Here is a 22,062-nt window from a genome sequence, read left to right as displayed (position 1 = left end):
CTCAAATGCCTTTTCTTTCTTTTCTTTTCGTTTTTCAAAAGAGTGAAAGTGCATAATTGATTTCTATTTTGCAACCACCTAAAAGAGAGAAAACAAACAATGTTTATTCATCTTCAACTTCAAATGCCCTAAAGGATAAATGCATGACATGTTCTTTTGTAGTACAACATTTGTCGTTTACCCAGGAGTAATTAATATATATTTTTACTTAAATTTATTATTCAAGGAGTAGTATATGTGTTTAAGTTTTTTTTTTTACCACACATTATTACTCCCTCCGTCCTTATTTGAACACATCATTTAATAAGAAAAAAAAGAAGATTTCTAAAACTTGTGATTTAAACGAACCTTATATTCAGTTTGACCGAGCTTTCAGAATTTATTTATGTTGAAAAGTATTTACCAAAAGCTATTTTTGGAGAATTATCAATTTGAAAGACTTACTTTTTTGCCAATATTAAAACAATAATTTATAATTTGAGCAAGCTTTCAACAAATGTTTATAGAAGAAGATATTTTTTAGCTTCTAAAAATAGTTTTTGTTACTATACAAAAACACTTAATCATATTTTTTTATTTTTTTTTGCGTAAATCATTGGTCAACCACATCAACCCTCAAAATGGAGCACTTTTTAAAACAATAATCAACTTTGACTCTCAAAAACTTGATCGAACATCAAACATGCTATTAGACATTTGGTTGGTCACAATTCAACTTATTGAAGTAAGATGAGAATTTTAAATATAGATATATGACATTCTTTCTGGGACATGCTAAAAAAAAATATGCCACATAATTTGGGACAGAAAGAATAATAAAAAGAAAATAATGAAAAACTTTATTCCATGCCTGCTGACACTAGTTTTATGAGGCTATGAGCAAAGTGCACCAATACACAGTTTTGACGTCGACTTCAGACACACATTATCCAATTAGTCCTAAGAAAATGTAATCTCATATATATGAAGTTCAAATATATATAGCTGAAATTGATTCTTCTTTTTGCCTCAGTTCAACTTGTTTTGCTTGAACTTAAGTATATATGACATTTGATTTATTTTTGTCAAGCCTAACTTCAGATGCCGCACGTCTAAAATGCGTATATGTGCAAGAATTTTAAACAAATCAGTACACATTAAACGACGATGTCAAAACAGACCGCCTCGTGAAATTTTATTTATTTTTGTCACACAGTGAATTAAAATCTTACACTTTTCGATCCACAAACTAATAAAACGAAAAAAATCTCACATATCTAGTATCATTTGCGTGGGATGCAAAATAAGATTTTTTGAAAACTAAAAAAAAGATCTATTGGTAACTCACCCGCAGGTGACTTTTAACAACCCCCCGAGACTTAAACCAAAGACCAACACGTCACATTAACTCCAATATAACCAAAACCAATAAAATACCGACACCTCACCATATTCCCTCTTTTTTTCCTTTTAACATTTCATCCCCATCATTCCTTACTATTCACAGAAACCTCCCCAAAAATTTCAAAAATTTGACATCATCTCTTACATTTGACCCCTACTTATTCCCTTAGTATTTACACAAAACCCCGCCATCTTTTCAAAATTCAATCCAGTGCACGTCAAAACAAAATTTCACACAGTAACACACCTTTTACTCACACGCAGAGATAGACAACACTTTATTACTACTATTTCTCGTACATATAAATAAACCTCATTGCACACTCAATTTCGGTATTTTTTTTTTCACTTGTTCACTTTTTTAAACGTTTTCTTTTCGTTAGTTTCAAGGCTGAGAGGTTTCTTCTTTTTATTTACGACGTCGTTTTCACAGAGTGTTAGGGTTAGGGTTTGTTGATTTGGGGATTTGTTACTGGGAGTTGTTGTGTGAAACCCTAGATGTTATGAAGTATCGTGTAGCTGTATCGTTTGGGGTTGAGTTGATCGACGGTTGAGATCTCATCAACGGATGGAGGGAGGTAGCGTTTCTACACTTACTTCTTATGGTAATTTTTTCAACTGTAGTTTTTTCTTTCTTTTTTCAAGCAGTAAATGCAGGTGTGTGACTAGTTAAACTCAGTTTTTTTTTTTTTTTTTGGGGTGATTTGCTAACTTGGGTTGTATAAAGTTTGTCCTTTTTGGTTCTACCTAGATAAAAAAGAAGAATAGCAAGTGAGGGTGTCGCCTAGTGGTCAATGAAGTGAGTTAAGAACTATGAGGTCTCAGGTTCAAATCTCAGCAGAGACAAGAAACACTAGGTGGTTTCTTCTTATCTGTGCTGTCTTGGGGGACAGAGGTAAACAGAGTTACCTGGTACCTGTTGCAGGTGGTGGAAGTGACAGGTATCTTGTGGAATTAGTTGAGGTGTGCATAAGCTGACCCGGACGCCGGGGTAATTTTTTATTTTTTTTTAAAAAGAAGGGTAGTTTTTAAGAGTTAAAGTTTGAGGTTCTTGGTGGTTAAGGATGAAATGGTGAGTTTTGAGTTGGTAAAAGGTTCATTTCTTTTGGTCGGTCCAAGGGAGGATGTGGTACTTACTCCCTCCGTCTCGAAATAGCTGTCGTGTTTTTCATTTACATGCACCCCTTAATAAAACATGAATTAGAAGGGATGTTTTGACTATTTTACTCTTATTTATGTCTAAAGGTATAATCTCTCTTCATCCAATATTTACCCTATTTATGTGCCACAATCAATACTTGTCGTGTTTTTCGTTTACACGCCCCCGAAGAAAACATTAATTAGAAAGGGTGTTTGACTATATTACCCTTATTTATATCTTAAGGTGTAATCTCTCTTCATCGAATATTTTCCCTATTTATGTGCCATAATCAAGGTGTGTTCGTCTCGAACTACTTGTCGTGTTTTTCATTTACACGCTTCATAAGAAAACATAATTAAAAGGGGTGTTTTGACTATTTTAACCTTATTTATGTCTTAAGATATATCTCTTTTCATCGAATATTTAGCCTATTTATGTGCCGTAATAAGGTGTTTGTAATCTTCCCGAACAATTACTACTAAGGGTAAAATGGGAAAAATACTTTGAACTTAAATGACAAGTATTTTGAGTCGGATATTTTTAGTAAGAATGACAAATATTTTGAGACGGAGGAGTACAACGTTAACTACACCTCAATCCCAAATTAGTTAACTTGGCTAGTTGGATTCTCAATAGCCAGTTAGCTTTATTTCGATCTATTCTGATACCCATTTCTCCCTTTAAGACAAGGGGGTCTTTAGCAAGAGGTTGTTAATGCCAGAGGTTTACATTTTTCACCCACCTACATATTGAATATTTACCCTATATATGTGCCATAACCAAGGTGTTTGTAGTCTTCCAGAACAAATACTTTGAACTTCTAAAATGGGAAAAAAATGATTAGTTTTGTCTTTGAACTTCTAAGATGACAAGTACTTGAGACAAATATTTTAGTAAGGACGACAAGTATTTTTGAGACGGAGGGAGTAAAATCTTCGGGATTTTCTTTTAATTAGGTGGCTCTAGTGAGGTAGCTAATGTTTGAGCATAACTTTAGGGGTAAAGAAAATGGTATAATTATGAGTATTTCTTTTATACAGGGTGCAGATTTATTTCAGGCCTTTTTTTTAATTATCTAGTATCTTCTCCTGGATTTTTGTCCATTTCTAGAGGCTTTGGCTTGAACTAGTTTCTCCTTTTGAGATGCATGGATTGATCTGGTGTGCTTATACGGGAAAGGTATGATTTTTGTGAAATAAACATCGAAAAAATCGGATTGGGATTATGGGTTACAAAATTAAAATTTGAATAGCAGAGGATCAAGATTAAGAGCCCGTTTGGATTGGCTTATAAGTTGCTGAAAACAACTTATAAGCTGTTTTAAGTTTTTTTGAGTGTTTGGCTGGCCAACTTAAAGTCATTTTGTGCTTAAAACAAGCCCAAAAAAATAATTGGGCACATTTAGCTTAGCTTATCTAAAGTAGCTTCTAAGCTGAAAACAGCTTATAAGCTGCTTTTTTTAAGTCCATCCAAACAGGCTCTAAATAATGTTCACTGTTGATGGATGTTCGCTAGTGTTTTTTCCTTGGGAGTGGGAAATGATTGAACATGCAATTTACATATGTAAATGAGTTGAATCCTATGGAAACAAACTTTGAGTTAACGAACTTCACCTATGTAAATGAGTTGAATCCGAAGGAACTACTGGACTTATTTTGTTCTTACTTAATCCAAATTGGAGACTTCATCAGCCTAGGTTTGCTTATATTGGGTTTTTGGTGTACTAAGATATGGATTTCATTGATACCTACTCATTATTTACTTTCATTCCCTTGTTGGTTCTAATATGTAGAACTTCAGATGCCCAACAAAAAATCACTTGAAGTGGTGATTGGACATTTTTGGGGAACATTGCATTGCAGATGGGTGGGCATGAATACCGAAAACCGAAAAATCGAACCTAACCGAATGAATTCGGTTTTTCAGTTTTCGGTGTTTCCGTTCGGTTCCGGTTTTTTTAAATAGCAAATTCGGTGTTCAGTTTTGGATTTTCGGTTTAACCGAAGTTTCTTTTTTTTTTTTTTTTTGAAAATTTACTACATGAATACAATTTTTTTTTTGGGAAAAAAACATAAGTAGACAATAATATTATAATATTTACATACTCTTAACAACTAAATGTTATTAAACATTACATGGCAGGTTAAGTGTTTTATAGTAAATCAAATTGCTATATATAAGGAAACCCTTCAGACGTGAATAACTCCAATACTTATTTGTTGTTCATAGTATAACTGCTTTTATACAATTTTATACTTCCTCCTTATTCTGCAAGATTTTTTTCCAGCGTTTTGTTCTTACCTTTTCTACTTCCTCCTTATTCTCAACTTCTTTGGTTGTTCCATAAAAAATAAAATCTCAGTTTTCATTTAACACTACAGGATATTGAACACAAGTATAATAATAATTTGAGTGATGATTTTTATTATATATAGTAAAATAAAAATGTTATACATAGAATAATATTCATATAATTTATTTCACCTATTATAATAAATTAGATATAACTCACATAATTTGATTATACACTATATAAAATTTTATATACCTCGTATGATTTTATTATACGTTGTATAATACATTATATTTTGTATATAGAAGATATTATCTTGTATGTGTGGATGATCACTATGGTTGGATTCTAAACTCATCAAACCTTCAAACATTTAGTCTAGCGTAAACCTCTGTAACTCGAAGCAATCAAGAAGGAAAAATGGAAATAAATGGAGAGATGTGTAATTGCTAAAAAAAATCGAATTAGAAAAATCGAAACCGAACCGAACTTCAAAAAATCGAATCGAACCGAACTAATTCGGTGCGGTGTTCGGTGTCCACTTTCAAAAAACCGAAACCGAAAAACCGAACCGAACTTTGAAAAAACCGAACCGAAAAACCGAACGCCCACCCCTAATTGCAGATGCTGCCTTGCTGGGTAAAATGCTTATTTTTTTGGTAACCCAAAAATCCTCGCAGTCAGTGACGGAAGGTTCTAAACTCGGTGGATAATGAGCCTGCTCCTTTACCATTCTCCACGCAAATACCAATCTTCTGCTTTGGTGAAAATGCTTGTTGTTGTATTGTTGAAGCGAGAATTAAGATAGGCTCAGAAAAGATGAAAAATTTGAAAGACATAATTGACACTTATGCCTTTCAGTCAAAGATATATGTTTCTTCATTGTTATTTTCCACAAAGTGTGCCTCATGACTAGCGTTGTGAAGGACGAATACCTAAGCAAAGAGTGTCAAGTATCAAAGCCTACACACAAGCATTTTTTTATTGCCTCATAAACTAACTATGCCTCAGTCCTAAACAAGTTAGTGTTGGTCATATGAATTCTCGTTGACCATGTTTCCTATTTAAACTCATATCACATCAACATTATGAGAGGTCGGCCGTAGTGTGCTTGAGGAGGGTAGAGGTAGGCTGAGGAAGTATTGGATTGAGTTAATTAGGTAGGACATGACACAACTTCAGCTCACTGAGGACATGACCCTCGATAGGAGTTGTGGAGGTTAAGAATTAGGGTAGAAGGGTAGTAGGTAGTCAGACGTATTTCTTTCCTTTCCTGGAGTATTAGTATTATTCTTGTCTTTTCTTATTTTTAGATTTCTATTATTACATGGTTCTTTAGCCTCACTTATCTTATTATCTTGCTATTGTTGCCTCCTTTTCATCGTTCTTTGAGCCAAGGGTCTATTGGAAACAACCTCTCTACCTTCTCAAGGTAGTGAGAAGGTAGGGGTAAGGTCTGTGTACATGCTACTACCTCCCCAGACTCCACCCATGGGATTGCACTGGGTTTGTTCTTTTTCTTCACATCAACATTATTCAAAATAAAAAGTGTTAAGAGTTCTGTACATCGTCCTGTTTACCATTGTCAAAAGTTTTTTACATCATCAATTTCATTTTTTTTTGTTCACTGGTTATATTAATTGTTTGCTTGCATTCATGTATGAGTAAATAAAGAAGATGGTTGAAGGTTCTTAGGTTATTAATACAAGCTTAATCTCATGATTGACCTTTGATGTGACGTCAGCAATGTGCACTTGATCGTCTTTTCTATGTCGCTAGCATTATGCTAGTGAATTTTTTTTTTTTTTTTTGGAGTAGTTCTAGTTTGTTTTCCTTGTGGTTCACTTGGGAAGTCCTTGTTTTTCAAGATTTTACTTGGAGATAGTTGTTGATTTAGCTCTAGTTCACGTTTTTACATTGGTGCTATTATATGAGAATCATATTTAATTCTATAATACACCATAAACGAGAAAAAAGTCGCAATGAAGTTGTTGTTTCCGTTTAAAGCCAAATTCAAGAAATAAATGGTCTTGGTACACTTTGAAACAAAGCTAACTTGGAGCCAAATGTTGATCTGCAACATTGAAAAGTTTCTTGGAAACAAAGCTAACTTGGATAACCGAGAAATCCCCGGGGGCCTATTGCACACGGAGCAAATTCGTTGGATAAAGAGCTCTCACGCTCTACCCTTCTGCACTTAACTGCTAGGTTTATGTCCGCAGTAGTTCGAACCCATGACGTGCGCGTAACCCGTACCTCATTTGTTCTGCTCTTACCCTCCAAAGCCCTGGAGCTTATCGATACAATGCGTCTAAAGTCTGTAGGATTTGGTCAAATGATCTTTGATGATTGTATTACACTGTATCCTATATGTGCTGCTTGCGCCATCTGCCTCATATTATAATTTTTTATTCTTGTGTAGTATTGCACAACACTTATCATCTTCATTTCTATGACATTAATTTGTTTGATGTGGCCCAATCTCGGAAAAGGCTGAACATCACTTCCATAATCTAGCTTCTCTGAAGGCCGTTTGCGTAACATTCACTTCCGTATAACCATGCTAGTTTTTAAACCATTGTATGCAACTTGCTTTTCACCTCTATGGCATGTGTTCCCTTATGATACTAGTCTATTTCAGTTATCCTACCTCAGTTATATGTTTTATATTTCATAGGCCATACCATTCTTTTGTAAAACTAAGTGAGACATTTTAATAATTTGGATTTAGGCAGCTGAATCTGGTCTAATCTCACTTCACTTCATTCTTCTTATTGGGGTTAAAATTGTGTTTATTTTTTTCTTACCTAACACCCTTACTGTTCAGAGAGATTTTTCATAGTTCTAACGTATTGATGACTTCAATGCTAGTTTATCGACTTCCTTTGATTTGGGTGATTCTAGGTCAACCTTGCCCTCTTTCTCTTCCTGATTATCTTGGTGTCATTAGTGTGACTGTGTAAAAATATATTGGCTTTATAAAAAAGTGGTTATTGGCTGAATAATAAAGAGGGTAGTCGAGACATAGGTCATAGTTTTAGGGTTGGGCCTGAAGGTCAGCTCACATACCATCCAATGTTGCTAAAGGCTCGATTAAAGCGTGCTTAACCGCACTGAAACTTGGTGAAGCGCAGGTTGTGCACTTTTGCTTTGCTTCGCTTGATTGGCATTTGGTGCTTTAGTGTTGGCTTCAAGGTGCTAAGACATGTGCATCCACACCGATGGATTTTGTCTTTGAGGGCACAACACACACACAGGGACAGACACACATATCAGTTATAATTTTTTTCATTATTTTGTCCAAGTAAATATTATTTGTTTTTGTAGTTAAATATTCTTGCATTGCATTTCTATTTCTTTTCTTCATTGACCCTTTTCTTAGATTGTGCTTAAAGCTCCAAACGGAAGTTGGCACATTTTGCACTCTTCACTTTTGACTACTGTGATGCCAATTTTTAAGTAAAACCCAGAATACTAATAAAAAAAGTACTACCACAAACATTTGGTTTTCAAGTTTATTTTCTTGGGAAGATTTGAATGGCTTTAGGAGGAAAATCTGTTAACATATATGAATTCCTTTGTTACTCTGTCAACTAACTTATTCTATTTGCTGTCCAGGGATATACAGATGGATTACAATGACAATGATTATCAAAGTCATTTAGGTGGTGAAGACAGCTCCAAAGTTTCCTCCGTTTTGCATCCCTATGCTCTTCCCAAGTTCGATTTTGACGATAGTCTTCAGGGGCATTTAAGATTTGACAGTTTAGTTGAAAACGAGGTTTTCCTTGGTATTCCTACTCAGGAAGACAATCATTGGATAGAGGATTTTTCTCGAGGAAGTAGTGGAATAGAGTTTAGTTCAAGTGCTACAGATACTTGCTCCATACCAAGACGTAATGTCTGGTCTGAGGCAACATCAACAGAATCTGTTGAAATGTTATTGAAATCGGTTGGTCAGGAAGAAATGGTTCCAGGGGACACAGTTATTGAGGAGTCAGATGCTGGAAATGAATTGGGTTGCTTAATCCAGCCAGCAGAATCTAGTTTGAAGTTGGATGATAAAAGAGACGATGTAAAAGACTCCAGCTCAGAAGCACAAGCTGATGAGTCAGTTGAGTTTACTGGTTCATTTTCTAGTTGTGATAGAACAAAGAGGGGAGGGATTCATATTGTAGGCACTCCAGAAAGACAGGAGGTGAATCCTATTGCTGATGAATGTTCTGATATTGCTGGTGAGAGATGTTCAGGAGCTAATACTGAGGAAAAGTTACAGACTGACATTAAAGGCGTTGATGAGAATCTAGGGGAAGCTAAAACACCACAATTTGAATCTCTACCTGATAAATCTGATAGGCAACCATCCATTCCTGTAATTCAAAGTGCAATTAAGGAGCGCCTAACTGATTCTCTTTCTGCGAGTTCAGAGATTTTGTGTAGTCAGCATAATTCAACCAACTATCATAGTGGGAATACAAGTGGTCCACCAAGTGATCATCAGAAACCAGTGGAGAAACTAATTTCTTTGAGCAAAGACTCGAGTATGGGTGATGAAAAGTTGCATGGAAGTGCCGTTGAAAGTGAAACTTGTACATCTAAGGCTTGTCCTCCCTCTCGTGCTGCTTCAGTACTGGAAGTAGTCAAAGAGCTTCCAAGTGAAACCAGAATGATTAAATCAGAGGAACGTTGTGTGCAGAGGAACGAGTGCAGTCTTACTACTGAGGTATGCAAAGAAGATACTTCTTCTGTCGAACTTCCTGAGACGGTCTTGAAAGATAAGCTACAGGCTGAAGGTAATAGCATACTCTGTGAGGATGAGGAGGCGTCAGTAAGTCAGGATTGTTTAGATACGGGAGACACGGAGAATCAAGGAGGCAGCTCCAAGGATGAGGCGGAGAAGGTCTCTGCTATGCAGATATCAGATAGACTGACTACTTCCACTGAGAAAGAGGAGAATAATCTGGACAGTCATACCCCACTTAATCTTGTCACTTCAGAGGCATGTACAATATCAGAGATCTCTGAGCTGTCTAAACAAAATAATGGTAATGGTATTTATTCTCCAGAAGGTCCGAGTAATATACAAGAGGCATCTGTTTCTGCTGAACTTGTGGAGAGGCCAGTACCTGAGAATTTAGAAACTGGAAATGATGCTGATAGGCTCTCCAAAGGATATGGATGTGCTGGAGACGACGTCTCCTTGTCCGTGCCTGCTGGATCCAGGGATATATCTAGAGAAAGCTTCCCCCATGTGGTTGATGTCGATACTACTAATGTGGATGTCTCTGGTGGTAAGGAAATGGAGGAAGTTCTGCCCGTAGAAAATGAGATGGAGAGATCATGTGTGCGTGACCATGGGGTTAGTTCCTCTTCTGCAGGAGAAGAATCTGAACAAATCTCTGACCAAGTTCATGGATCACAATTTGAATCTTCCACATTGAAAAAACAAGGTATTATATTCTATTTCTGATGTTAGTGCTTAAATATTATATGCTGTGTTTCAGAAATTGGCCTGTTATCTTCTTTTGCTACTTCTTATTGTTACTTGGTGTGGCGTTGCAGCATCAAATGTTCGGTTTGAAGGTAGGAACTTAATCTTAGGTGGTGACTCAGTGAGGGTTACGTTGCTTTCTGGTAGCAGTGCTATTGCAACTGAGATAGTCGATCATGATGAAAAGCCGAAGCCAGTGTCGGTTATGGGAGGTTCAGAGAATTTTGCAGTAAAGGAAAAAATGGAAGTTGTTCTCAGTGCGGAAGCAGAAGTGTCAACACTGAAGGAGTCTTCTGAGGGAGCAGGCCAGCTAGGTCCCCTTTCCAACAATGGAAAAGATGCATCTGGTGACTGTCATATGGAAATAGAACCCATGATTGTTGATCAGAATGTTCTTATTCCGGATAATCCCGATACAGCAAGCCACGTTGAGCAAGCAGCAAATGCTGAAGCAAATAGGGAGTCCTGTAGACACGTGGAGGTATGTGCGTCCAATAGTGATTCAATCATCAAAGAGGGTGCTGGGGCTGAGGCAGCGCCTCTTGAAAAGAATCAGGAGATGAAAGTAGAAACAGTGAAATTGGGAGAAGTTGGAGGTTAGTCTTCTATTTCTTGCACTCATATAATATATCTTTGATCAGGTGGTTGCTCAGTGATTATCATTTATTCTTGACAGTTAGGTTTACCGTATACTTGTCTCCACTTCCCTGTTCCCTCTGGACCGTGGAAAAACTTGTTTGGTCTGAAACATAGTTACAAGCTAGTCTGCTAAAGAACTTTTTACAAGCTAATTTCTCCTCTCAGTTCATTTGGAGCAGACTTGTAGTTGGTGAACATTATGGACTTCTTGGTTGAACATTATGGACTTCTTGGTTAACTACTGAACGGTTGTCTTCGTGAACTGAAACTCATGATATAATCAGTGTGTGTTTGCGTTTCATTGGGAGCTTTGTGGCCTTTTGAGATTCCCATTTATTCTGGTACTGCAGATGGCTATTATACCGACTGATCTGGGTGTCCATCATCGTTTAAAGTTGTTTACATCATAAAAATGTTAATGAGTATGTCTTTGCTTTTTTTCTTATTTGCATATTTGAGATGTGAAGTTATGCAAACAGATATCCTTCCATTTTTTCTTGTGCTTTATGACTTGTTCATTCTCTCTTTAGAATCAATTGTATTGCTTGTTTGAGTGATCTGCTGATGGACAGATTGAGTCATCTCACTGATGTCAGTTATCTGTCAATTCAATCATATATGAAGTTTAGCTGAAGCCTTAATCTGCATCTACCAAATGGAAGAATTGCAATATGATCACGAAGGGCCTTATGAATTTAAAGATAACTTCAATATTCTCTCCTCTCTTTCATTTTAACAACAACAAATATTTACTCCATGACATTGTGTGAAGATTTTTCATAGTTTCTTTCTCAATTTTTTATATTTCCAAGAATTGCTCATCTATAGGCAATATCTCTTTGATCACATGTGTGCGTGTGTAATAAACATATGAATGCATATGATATACTTGAGCAATGTCGAACTAGCGTGAGACTGTTCATCTTGTCAAATCACACACAATTATGATGCTGAAAAGATTTGTAAAAAGAAGGAAAGAAGAAGAAAAGGACTATGAGCCTATGTTATGTTTCTGAAATTGTAGAATGTCTCTTGGTCTGGAAGGGGCTGAGAATAGGCAAGGGTTCTTAGTGTAGATAGAAACATGCAAAAAGAGTAATGTCTGGAGTGAGTCCGATATAATGATATATAGCAGCAAATTGCATGAAAAAGTCTAAATGAGAGCTGGAAATTTTGGTAGCATTGAAAAATGAAAGGCCTTTTTTGTAAACGAAAGGAATTTTGAAATGATTTTTATTTCCTTTGCAGTTGAGGGAAGCTCTGACGTTGTTGGTGGACTTTCTGCGGCTGTCATAAGTTGTACTGCACTTTCACCAAGTGAAAAGAAAACGACTGAGAGTAGAAGTAGGGCTGTAGTTGAGAATGTTGCTTCCCTTGTCGATACAATTGAAATTGGTAGGAAAGCACAGTCCACCTCCATAAATTCAGGAGAAAATGCGTCCACTAAAGCAGATACGAGCTTTACTTTTGATGTAAGTCCATTGGCTGGTAATGCTACGGGAGATGCTGACAAATCAATCACCAGTACTCAAGCCTGCCAGCCAACTGAGGTCTGCTTTCTCATCTAATGTCGTATTATTTTATCGTGTACTATGCTTCGTACAACTCCTTCATCTGTTCTAACTTTCTCAGTATGAATTACAGTTGAAGGCTGGGGATGGACTGCATTTGACATCTGGCAGCAAGCAAACTGATACTAAGATTGTGCAGGAAATTTCTCATGGAAGTCCTCTGGTACCTGACAAAGGGACTCCGCCTGGGGGTGCTAAGGGTGATCGCAAGGCAAGACGTGGCTCAGGGAAATCAGCTAAAGAAAACCCTAGGAAGGGAAAACAAGTGAAGGAAATAAGCTCATCGAAACAGTCGGATAGAGGAGACAGATCTTGTGCTCAGCTTAGTCCCTCTATGGCTGTGCAGAAAATACAATTTGAAGCTGGAACTGCTGAGCGCAATATTACAAAATCCAGTGGGGTTGTTTCATTTCCAACTTCAAATATACCGGATTTAAACACTTCTTCTGCATCCGTATTGTTTCATCAGCCTTTCACAGATCTACAACAAGTGCAACTGCGAGCTCAAATTTTTGTTTATGGGTCTCTAATGTGAGTCTGGTATTCCACTTTCTGATTTTTATGCGTATATGCTGGTCATATCCAGGAGAAAATAAGATCAAGTAGTGTAAGTGCAAGGTTGGATTTAGCTATGACTTCATATGGTAGGATGGTAGAATTGTTTGTTTCTTTTACTTTTCCCCGGGTTTTTTTGGGGGTTGTTGTTGGGGGGGGGGGGGGAGGATTAGCAAGATAACTTTCAAACCACCTACCTCTTTCCATACCAAAACTGCTTGTAACAAAATTATAAAAGAAACGGCAAAAAAGGAGAGATTCGAGCTTTCTAAAGAAAAAACAAGAGATTCAATTTCACAGGATAGATTTGAAGGCGATAAAAAGAAAGAGAAAGAAATGAGTTATTTATAGTGATAGCATATACTTGAAGATGATAATTTTCCCTTCCCCAATTTTGGTCCAAGTATACTGCGGGAAATATACTGCAAAAGCTTTTGACTCTTTTATTCAAAATATTGTTTATTCGTTCAAGGAAAGAGAAAAACTACCATCTTTTTGGTGGGTGTCACGATTGGTCTAATTCATTCATGTTGTTAGACCACTATAATGTTTGATTTCATTGCTTTTCAAATGGTTGCTCCAGACAAGGTACAGCACCGGACGAGGCTTGTATGGTTTCAGCTTTTGGGACATCTGGTTAGTTGGCTGGCTTGTCCTTAGTTATATTTACGTGTTTTATTTTCTTTTTCAAAACTTGGACATGTAATTAGTTACTTGAGACACTCTGCAGACGGAGGCAGAAGTCTTTGGGACTCTGCATGGCGTGCTTGTGTTGAAAGGATTCGTGGATTAAGATCTCACACTGGAAATAATGAAACTCCTTCTCATCCACGTTCAGGTAGTTAAACCTCTGGATCATTTTTTTTCATATTATGCTACTACTGGTTTTACTTTACAAATGACAGATGCAGGTCCCAGAACTCCAGATCAAGCAAACAAACAGGCTATGCATCAAAATAAGGTTACTACTTCAGCAGCTGCAAGGGCAGGCGGCAAGGCTACCAATTCACCTGCTGTTAGTCCTATGATACCGCTTTCATCCCCTCTTTGGAATATGCCTACCCCATCGCGTGATGGGCTATCGTCTGCCAGAGGAGCTGTCATTGATTATAAGGCACTTCCTTCTATGCATCCGTATCAGACTCCTCCAGCACGAAATTTTGTGGGGCACACTGCCTCTTGGCCACCGCAGGTCCCTTTCCCTGGTGCCTGGGTTGCTTCTCCACAAACTTCTGCATTTGACATTAGTGCACAGCTTCCTGCATTGCCTGTTACGGAGCCTGTGAAATTAACCTCTGTAAAGGAGTCATCCTTGTCCATTCCTGCTGGTGCAAAACATGCAACGCCTGGTTCGGTGGCTCGTGCTGGGGATAGTGGTGTCCTGTCTGGAGCTTCTCCGCATGACAACAAAAAGGCCTCAGTGTTGCCTGCTCAGTGTTCAACTGATCAGAAATCTAGAAAGAGAAAGAAGGCATCCGGTACTGAGGATCGTGCCCAAAAATCTAAGCTTGGCACCTCTTCTGAATCAGTTACTGGCCCTGCCATTTGTACTCAGTTATCAAGTAAGGCCCCTGCATCTGATGACTTTGGCCAGTTATCATCAGTTGCTGTTACACCATTGGTTGCTCAGAGCCAGACAGGACCTGCATCTGTTCCCATAATTGGTGGCCATTTTTCTACATCGGTTGTCACTGCAGCACCTTCTAGCTCTGCACCTAAAAGTAATTCTGATATACTTATCACCTCTGCCCCATCTTCCACTAATCTCTCTAAGAGAGAGCTTGATTTAGGAAAAAAGGCTACAACTCTAGAGTATTCAAGCAAAGTTGAGGAAGCTAAGCTGCAGGCAGAGGAGGCTGCTGCGAATGCTGCTGCTGCAGTCAGTCACTGCCAAGATGTGTGGAGCCAGTTAGATAAGCACAAGAATTCTGATTTGGCATCGGATGTTGAGGTTAAGCTGACATCTGCTGCTGCTGCTGTAGCAGCTGCTACTTCTGTTGCAAAGGCAGCCGCTGCGGCTGCTAAACTTGCATCAAATGCTGCATTGCAAGCTAAACTGATGGCAGATGAGGCATTAGTAGCATATGGTGTGAGCAATCCTTCTCAAACCAATGCTGTCTCTTTCCCTAATAGTGTGAACAACGTGGGGAGTGCTACTCCTGCTTCCTTACTGAAAAGTCAGGATGTTGGCAATGGTTCTAGTTCAATTATATTTGCTGCTAGGGAGGCGTCAAGGAGAAGGATTGAGGCAGCTTCAGCTGCATCAAGGCATGCTGAGAATTTGGATGCTATAGTCAAGGCTGCGGAACTGGCAGCTGAAGCTGTGTCACACGCTGGGAAAGTTGTTGCGTTGGCCGATCCTTTGCCTCTGACTCAATTAGTGGAAGCTGGTCCAGATAGCTACTGGAAAGTTTCCCAAACGCTCTCTGGGCAGGGTGTCAAGGCTAACAAGGTTAATGGGGATGAATCAGGTATTCCCATTGTCGAAAAGACTCCTGGCATCTTTTCCAAGCGATCTGAGGGTCTATCTGTTGAAGAGATGCATCCCACGATCCCTGCTTGCCAGCCTACTAGTGCATCTGGTAATATCATAGAGGACGACACGCGGAATGAAGATGTTATTCAAAATCCTATTATAGGTTGCGAAAAGGATGTAAGAGGAGCAAAGGGTCATAGTATGCCAGAGGTGGGTCATACTGTAGGCCTAGTTGCTGAGTCATCTCATGATCTGGTGGAAGCACGTGGAGATGTGGCAAGCTCCAAGATGCAAGAGGGTTCGCTCGTGGAGGTATGCTAATAGTAACTTTGTCATCCTATGGCTGCCTTATTGCTTGCAAAATACTCAGTTGTAAGTGCCTTTTGAGGTAGACAGTTCTCATAGAGTTCCCAATATTCTTTTTTCATCCGATTGTAATCTGAGAATTTTGTGCATGTACAAAAGCTATATGTTTTGGTCTGGTGCCTTTTTTACTTTGGGATTTTATATACTCTTATCCATCATGCTTCATCTTCAGCACTTCAATGCTTGTTTGTTTGTTTAATTTACTGATGATGCAACATATTGCTGGTTTAATTTATTAGTAATATCTTTACTGATAGGTTTTTAGAGATGGTGATGATGGCAAGAGAGCTTGGTACTCAGCCAAAGTGTTGACTTTAAAGAACGGAAAAGCTCTCGTTCGTATCACCGACCATCAGTCTGATGAAGGTAAGATAAAAAATACATATTACAAGTTATCTACTGAGAGTGGTTGATCTTGAGCATCAGGGGAATGGGTAAACTTTCCTTTCCAATTATTCATAGCATCGCGGATGAGTATTCAGTGTTTAGTTTGGGATTTGGATGCGGCTGCTAATAAAGGTGGATGCCGTGTAATATATTTCGCTATATTATAGGAATAAAAGTTTCTGTTTGGCACTGTATTCTCGAGATGTCCAAAATTGGAAAGGTGGACATTTGATTTAAGGAGCAACTGTTCGGTTGCTTTGGGACCTATATAATGAACCTGTTTTGTTTTGGATACTTGGATCATCAAATAAAATTTGCTAGTCTTGAAAGTACATCTGCTAAATGATAGTCCATTGGGAAAGGAGAAAGCGAGCCATGGACTCCCTAGCATGTTTTGACATACACATTTATATTCGAACCTGGCATGCTTCATTCATCTTTAGCCAAAGTACTTCCTCAAAAACTTTCACTATGATAGTTTCTTGTGTAGTTGATATCTCATAGTGACTTCCAAAGTCTACTAAGAATTGGCTTCTAAATTTCAGCCGAGACTTGCTATAAGCACCCACTTTCCATTTTTTGCCTTAAAATTGCTTTTGTTCAGTTTTGATGAAGACCTTGGCCTCCTTTTCAATTGGAAGTTTCTCATCTATATCTAATTCAGTAAACTTCGTAAGTGGTTAAGAAGTTAGAACTGTTCAGCTTTGAATTTAAAGTGTTACCAACATTACCTGGAACTCACCTTCCTTTGCCTGCCCGAGAATTTTATTTCGAAGTGAGTCGAGACCTGACACTTGTTTCTGTGGTAATCTGATGATTTAGGTTGCTTATAAAAAATGACTTGGAAGCCCAAAGCGATGACATTCTTTGTTGTCTGGATAAGGATTTTGTGGCTTAAAAAGCTGTTATTGCCTTTTAATCTTTCAGGAATTGAACAGTTAAAGGACTGGGTACCTCTAGATGCTGGCAGTGATGATCCACCAAGAATACGTCCTGCGCATCCGGTGACTGCTCTTCAAGGAGAAAAAAAGAGACGAAGAGCAGCTGTTAAAGAGTATACTTGGTATGTAGGAGATAGAGTTGATGCATGGATAGACTGCCGGTAAGCTCGAATTATCACATTAAGTTGCCAATCCTTCCTTCCTAGTGATTGAGTTCCAAGTGTTGTTTGTGCTTTAACAAGGAATGCTTTCTTTGGGGATACAGTGTTATAATAATGCATCAGGACAAATTCTTTGATTTATATTTTATGATTTTGTTTGGTTTCGCATTGCTATTTCTTAAGATGATTAATGTTTTTGACTTCTGATGTAATAAGAATATTGATACTTTAGCTTTGAATTTCTTGAGGTCTTAATCATCTATGTTCAAGTTTTATTGCATGCATCCCAATACGTGACACTGTATGACTTCTTTAGGTCAAAACTTCAGATTCTTGACAACCTTGTTCACAATGTTGTAGTAAACATCTTCAAAATCCACAATAATTTTGCATTGTTGTAACAAGAACTTCCAAATCAAAGCACTTTTATTGATAGAATTTGTAAAATAGTTTCCCATTGTGCTTCCCAAAAAAAATTGAAGCATCTAATTATTTTATCTCTTGCTCAAGTTCTGGAAGCCACCACGGCATCGGTCTACTTGTAAGAGTGCAACATATCATAGTGTTTCTTAGGCACCTGTTGCAGGTTTGGACCCTGCCACAGACAAAAGCATGGTCCTTGGGAATCAATCGGTTATAGAAATAATAATAGAAGGAAGTAATTTATAAAAACCTGATTATTTTGATCTCAACTTTATCAGGATAAAATCAGACGAGGAGATATACTTTTTTCTTTAGCTTTATAGTTTATTAGATTTTTTGAATGTGAAATTCACTTTTTCTATATCTTGCTTTCTTTGTCGCAAAAATGTGTTCTAGCTGGCGAGAGGGTGTCATTGCTGAGAAGAACAAAAGGGACGAGACTACATTTAGTGTCAACTTTCCAGGTATTTTTGATTTTTGAGATTCAATTGTTCCCTACCATTGTATGTGCTTGATTAACGGCTAAGATTTTTGGATCATTTCTACAGCTTATGGAGATACTGCAGTTGTCAGATCATGGCATCTCCGACCAAGTCTTGTATGGAAAGACGGAGAGTGGGTTGAGTGGTCCAGGTCAAGACATGACTTCTTGTCCCAGGTCTGCATGTGTACATACTTCTGCTTTATTCTTTTTTTATCAAATGAGCAAGAATTTGATTTATTCGAGTTGCTATATATGCTTGTTTATTATTACATAAATAGGGTGATACACCTAAGGAGAAACGAGTGAAGCTAGGCAATCTGGCTAGTGAGGATGCTGGAAATGACGGTCTGTCGAAAAAAACGGATCCATTGGTGCCAGTGACAAATGAATCGGCAACATTGCTTCCTTTGTCTGTCAATGACAAAACATTTAATATGGGGAGTAACAAAGATGACAATAAGCCTAGCACACTTCGAACAATGAGGTCTGGTTTGCAGAAAGAGGGATCAAAAGTTTTTGGTGTTCCTAAGCCAGGAAAGAAAAGGAAGTTTATGGAAGTAAGCAAGCATTATGTTTCAGACAAGGCAACTAAGAGTAATGCGACACAGGGTTCAGCCAAGTTTACAAAATATTTGATGCCTCAAGCAACAGGTGCTGGTGGATGGAAAAACAATTCTAGGACTGATCTGAAGGAGAAACAAGCGATTGAAGCTCGACGGAAACTTCCTAAACCAAGTAAGCCTCCTGGTTCAGCTAGAAATTTGAAGGATAATAGTATTACATCCACTGGAGATGCTAGCGGAGCGGACCACACGGTAGGTGATGCAATTGTGTACGATAAGCATGAAGCACGACAGTCTAATGTGGTCAATTTTGCGTCACATGCGGAAGAAGGGGTTGAAGGTCCCGTGAAATTTCGTTCTGAAGTTCTTCCCACCAACATTCCAAAGAAAGCTTCGACATCATCTAACAGAGGGGAGGGCATGAAGAAGAAAATCCCTGTATCCAATCTGAAGTCGAGTAAAGTTGAAGTAAAGGACAAAATGACACCTGAAGTAGGTGAACCCCGCAGATCAAACCGAAGAATCCAACCAACATCAAGGGTAAGCCTTCTCTTTGATTTAAGTAATCTCTACTCTTTAAGAATGGGACTTCCTTTTAATCAGTAAAAGATAAGTTTATTGATTTCTAGTAACAAACGTCATTTATATACAACAACATCACAGGTTGTATCAATGCTTCTATATTATTAGCTAAAGCCATGTTGCACAAATAAGTAAAGAGGTACATCTGTACGGTTAAAATTCTTGTGTTTCTTTTCAGCATTTTCTGAGGTTAGTTTTTGGGAAATATTCCAGACCAACTTGTGGGATCACACTGGGTATGTTGTTGTAGCTTTTGGGAAATATTGTGATTGCTTTATTAAGCGCTTGCAATTACTATTACAACAACAAACAAACCCAGTGTAATCCCACGGGTGGGGCCTGGGGAGGGTAGAGTGTACCAAGACCTTACTCCCACCTCATGGAGGTAGAGAGGCTGTTTCCAAAAGACCCTCCGCTCAAGCAATGCATGTTAAAGAAATTAAAAAAATGCAGAATCAAGGACATAGCAAATAATAGGGAAAGTATTATGTAGCATTCAGAGAAAAACGTGCAATTACTACTGTCTGGGTTAAACCAATATGCCAAAATTGGAGTCTGAGTGGTCAAAGCTTCTGGGTAATTTTATGCCTTGTATATTAAGTGACTATATAAGAGAAAATTAGTTAAGCTAGCAGGTTTTCCGATATGCTAAAATTAGGTTTCAAGTGATTGGAGTGCCTTGAAGCAATAGGATATCGTCTGTCGTACCCACATAAAACACATCATTGAACATAGAAACGTTCATAAAGAGTATAAAGCAATTTAGAGCATAGATAGTTTGCTTACCCTGTTTTGTGCTTTAAAATTGACCACCCATCCCCCCCCCCCCTTTTTTTGGGGGGGGGGGGGGGGTGGACATTGGTAACGTGTTTACCACCCATTTCCTGCTCGTTTCCTTCCACTACCTGATTTGATAAGCTGGGATGCAAGAAATATATCGTTCATTTCATATGTTCATTGCCATTCTCAAAGAAAATATATCTTTCATTTCATATGGCCATTTTAAAGTGTATGCTCTTTGGAAGAGAATGCTTTAAACTTGTGTCACCAGTACCTGGCCTCCACCACTACAGTTCCTTTCTTCCCCACTAATTTGGCTACAAAGTAGGATCAAAATCAGCCTTTTTAAATGTCATCTCCATTACCAATTGGCACAAATCACCATCCTGCTCTTCGTGACTGGCAATTAGTTTTTTGTATAAATTGTCTTATTTCATTAATTACTGGTACTCATTTTAATGTAGTTTCTGGTTAACAACAAAAGTTTGAATTGGTATTTGATTTGTTACGTGCAGTTATTGGAGGGACTTCAGAGCTCACTGATTATCTCTAAGTTTTCATCTGGTTCACATGATAAAAGTAGCAGAAGTCACAGCAGAGGTGCATCAAGGTAAATTTTGAAATGCATCCCATTTTTATTGGGTGCCCTCGCCCCCCCCCCCCCCCCCTCCCCCACACACCCCATCTCGAATTCCCTGTTTTCCAGTCAAAGGCACGAACCTGAGTTCTTTCGCCGATCTTTCCCCGCTTCAATATGTTACTGAGACTGTTGGAAAGCAGGATTTGGCTTGTAAAATTGCTCTTTTTCTTCGCAGGTAATATTCAAGGCAGAGAAGTGCTTTCAAATTTTTCTGCTCAGCCCAGATTATCTATTTAGCTATCGATGATTAGGATGCCTAGTTTTAAATGTTTTCTTGTACATTTATTATAGAGATGAAAACTGGGAATGGGAAGTTCTCACTTCCTGGCTGTAAAATTTAGGCAGTAGATGTTCATAATGATTTAGTCCTTTACATAATTTGTGAAGGACTGTGCTAGCCGGAATAGGTTGTAAATTGGGACTTCTTGATGTCAGTGGTTAAAAATTGCTATGAGTTATTTTGAAACAAATCTATCTTCAAATATTTGCAGCCTTTGACACCAGACAAGTCTAGCTGTTTGATGTTACCTTAAGACTAGAAGGCGATCTTGTTGTTCCTTGACATGCGATTGGAAAATGTTAAAACAGTTTGTTCATTTTTAGTGGCCGATGCTGACGGTCATTACCACAGGCAAAATATGCAAGCAATTCCCATCAGTTACAAAAAACGAACTATTGAGTTTCCTCAACTTTTAAGAGTAAATAATTTATCCTCTGGTGCTCAGTTCACTGTTCTATTTTTGCAGAGTGCGTTGAACACTGAAATTCTGGATCACATATTCGCATAATCCGCTCAAACTGGAGTGTATATATACGTGAATCAACCCTTTGCCAGTTATGTTTTTTTAACTATCTACTGCGAATTCAAAAGGTTTTTGCGTACGACAATAAATAAATACTAAATAGACATTGAAGGCCAATCATTTTCCTTTCATAATGCAATGGAACCCGATTCACTCTTGTGAATGAATGATAAAATGTATCGATAGAATTTGGAAATCCTCTATTTATTGAATAACTTCTGTAGATGGTACTGTGGGTGTGTGGGCTTCGCATCTGATAGGCTCAGAAAAATTAATTTGAGAACTAGCTTTTCTTTTCAATTAGACGGACTGAATAAGTCCTGTGATGTTCAAGTCTGCTTTGGATAAACTAAACTAGCTTCAATTATGCTTTTGATAAACTA

At 37.9% G+C, this 22,062-nt stretch overlaps 1 protein-coding gene across 5 annotated transcripts; it reads left to right on the top strand.

Moving 5' to 3' along the window:
- Positions 1-1,693: 1,693 nt before the first annotated feature.
- On the top strand, positions 1,694-21,360 carry LOC132635126 (uncharacterized). Of its 5 annotated transcripts, none has more exons than XM_060351381.1 (15): positions 1,694-1,961; positions 8,436-10,267; positions 10,380-10,904; positions 12,196-12,497; positions 12,580-13,049; positions 13,657-13,709; positions 13,804-13,911; positions 13,979-15,861; positions 16,173-16,281; positions 17,230-17,404; positions 18,224-18,291; positions 18,376-18,485; positions 18,590-19,414; positions 20,752-20,846; positions 21,052-21,360. In XM_060351381.1, the coding sequence occupies exons 2-15, from the start codon at positions 8,446-8,448 to the stop codon at positions 21,053-21,055; spliced, it is 6,549 nt and encodes a 2,182-aa protein (XP_060207364.1). In that variant the 5' UTR covers positions 1,694-1,961; positions 8,436-8,445; the 3' UTR covers positions 21,056-21,360. The 5 variants fall into 5 exon arrangements, with proteins under 5 accessions (XP_060207364.1, XP_060207367.1, XP_060207365.1 ...); XM_060351384.1 differs by having other exon boundaries at positions 1,694-1,988; positions 12,658-13,049; XM_060351382.1 differs by having other exon boundaries at positions 1,694-1,988; positions 13,985-15,861.
- The last annotated feature ends 702 nt before the right edge of the window (positions 21,361-22,062 follow it).

Source organism: Lycium barbarum, chromosome 4 (genome assembly GCF_019175385.1).
Source record: "Lycium barbarum isolate Lr01 chromosome 4, ASM1917538v2, whole genome shotgun sequence".
Lineage (NCBI taxonomy): Eukaryota > Viridiplantae > Streptophyta > Magnoliopsida > Solanales > Solanaceae > Lycium > Lycium barbarum.
This window is presented reverse-complemented; position numbering and strand designations above follow the sequence as displayed.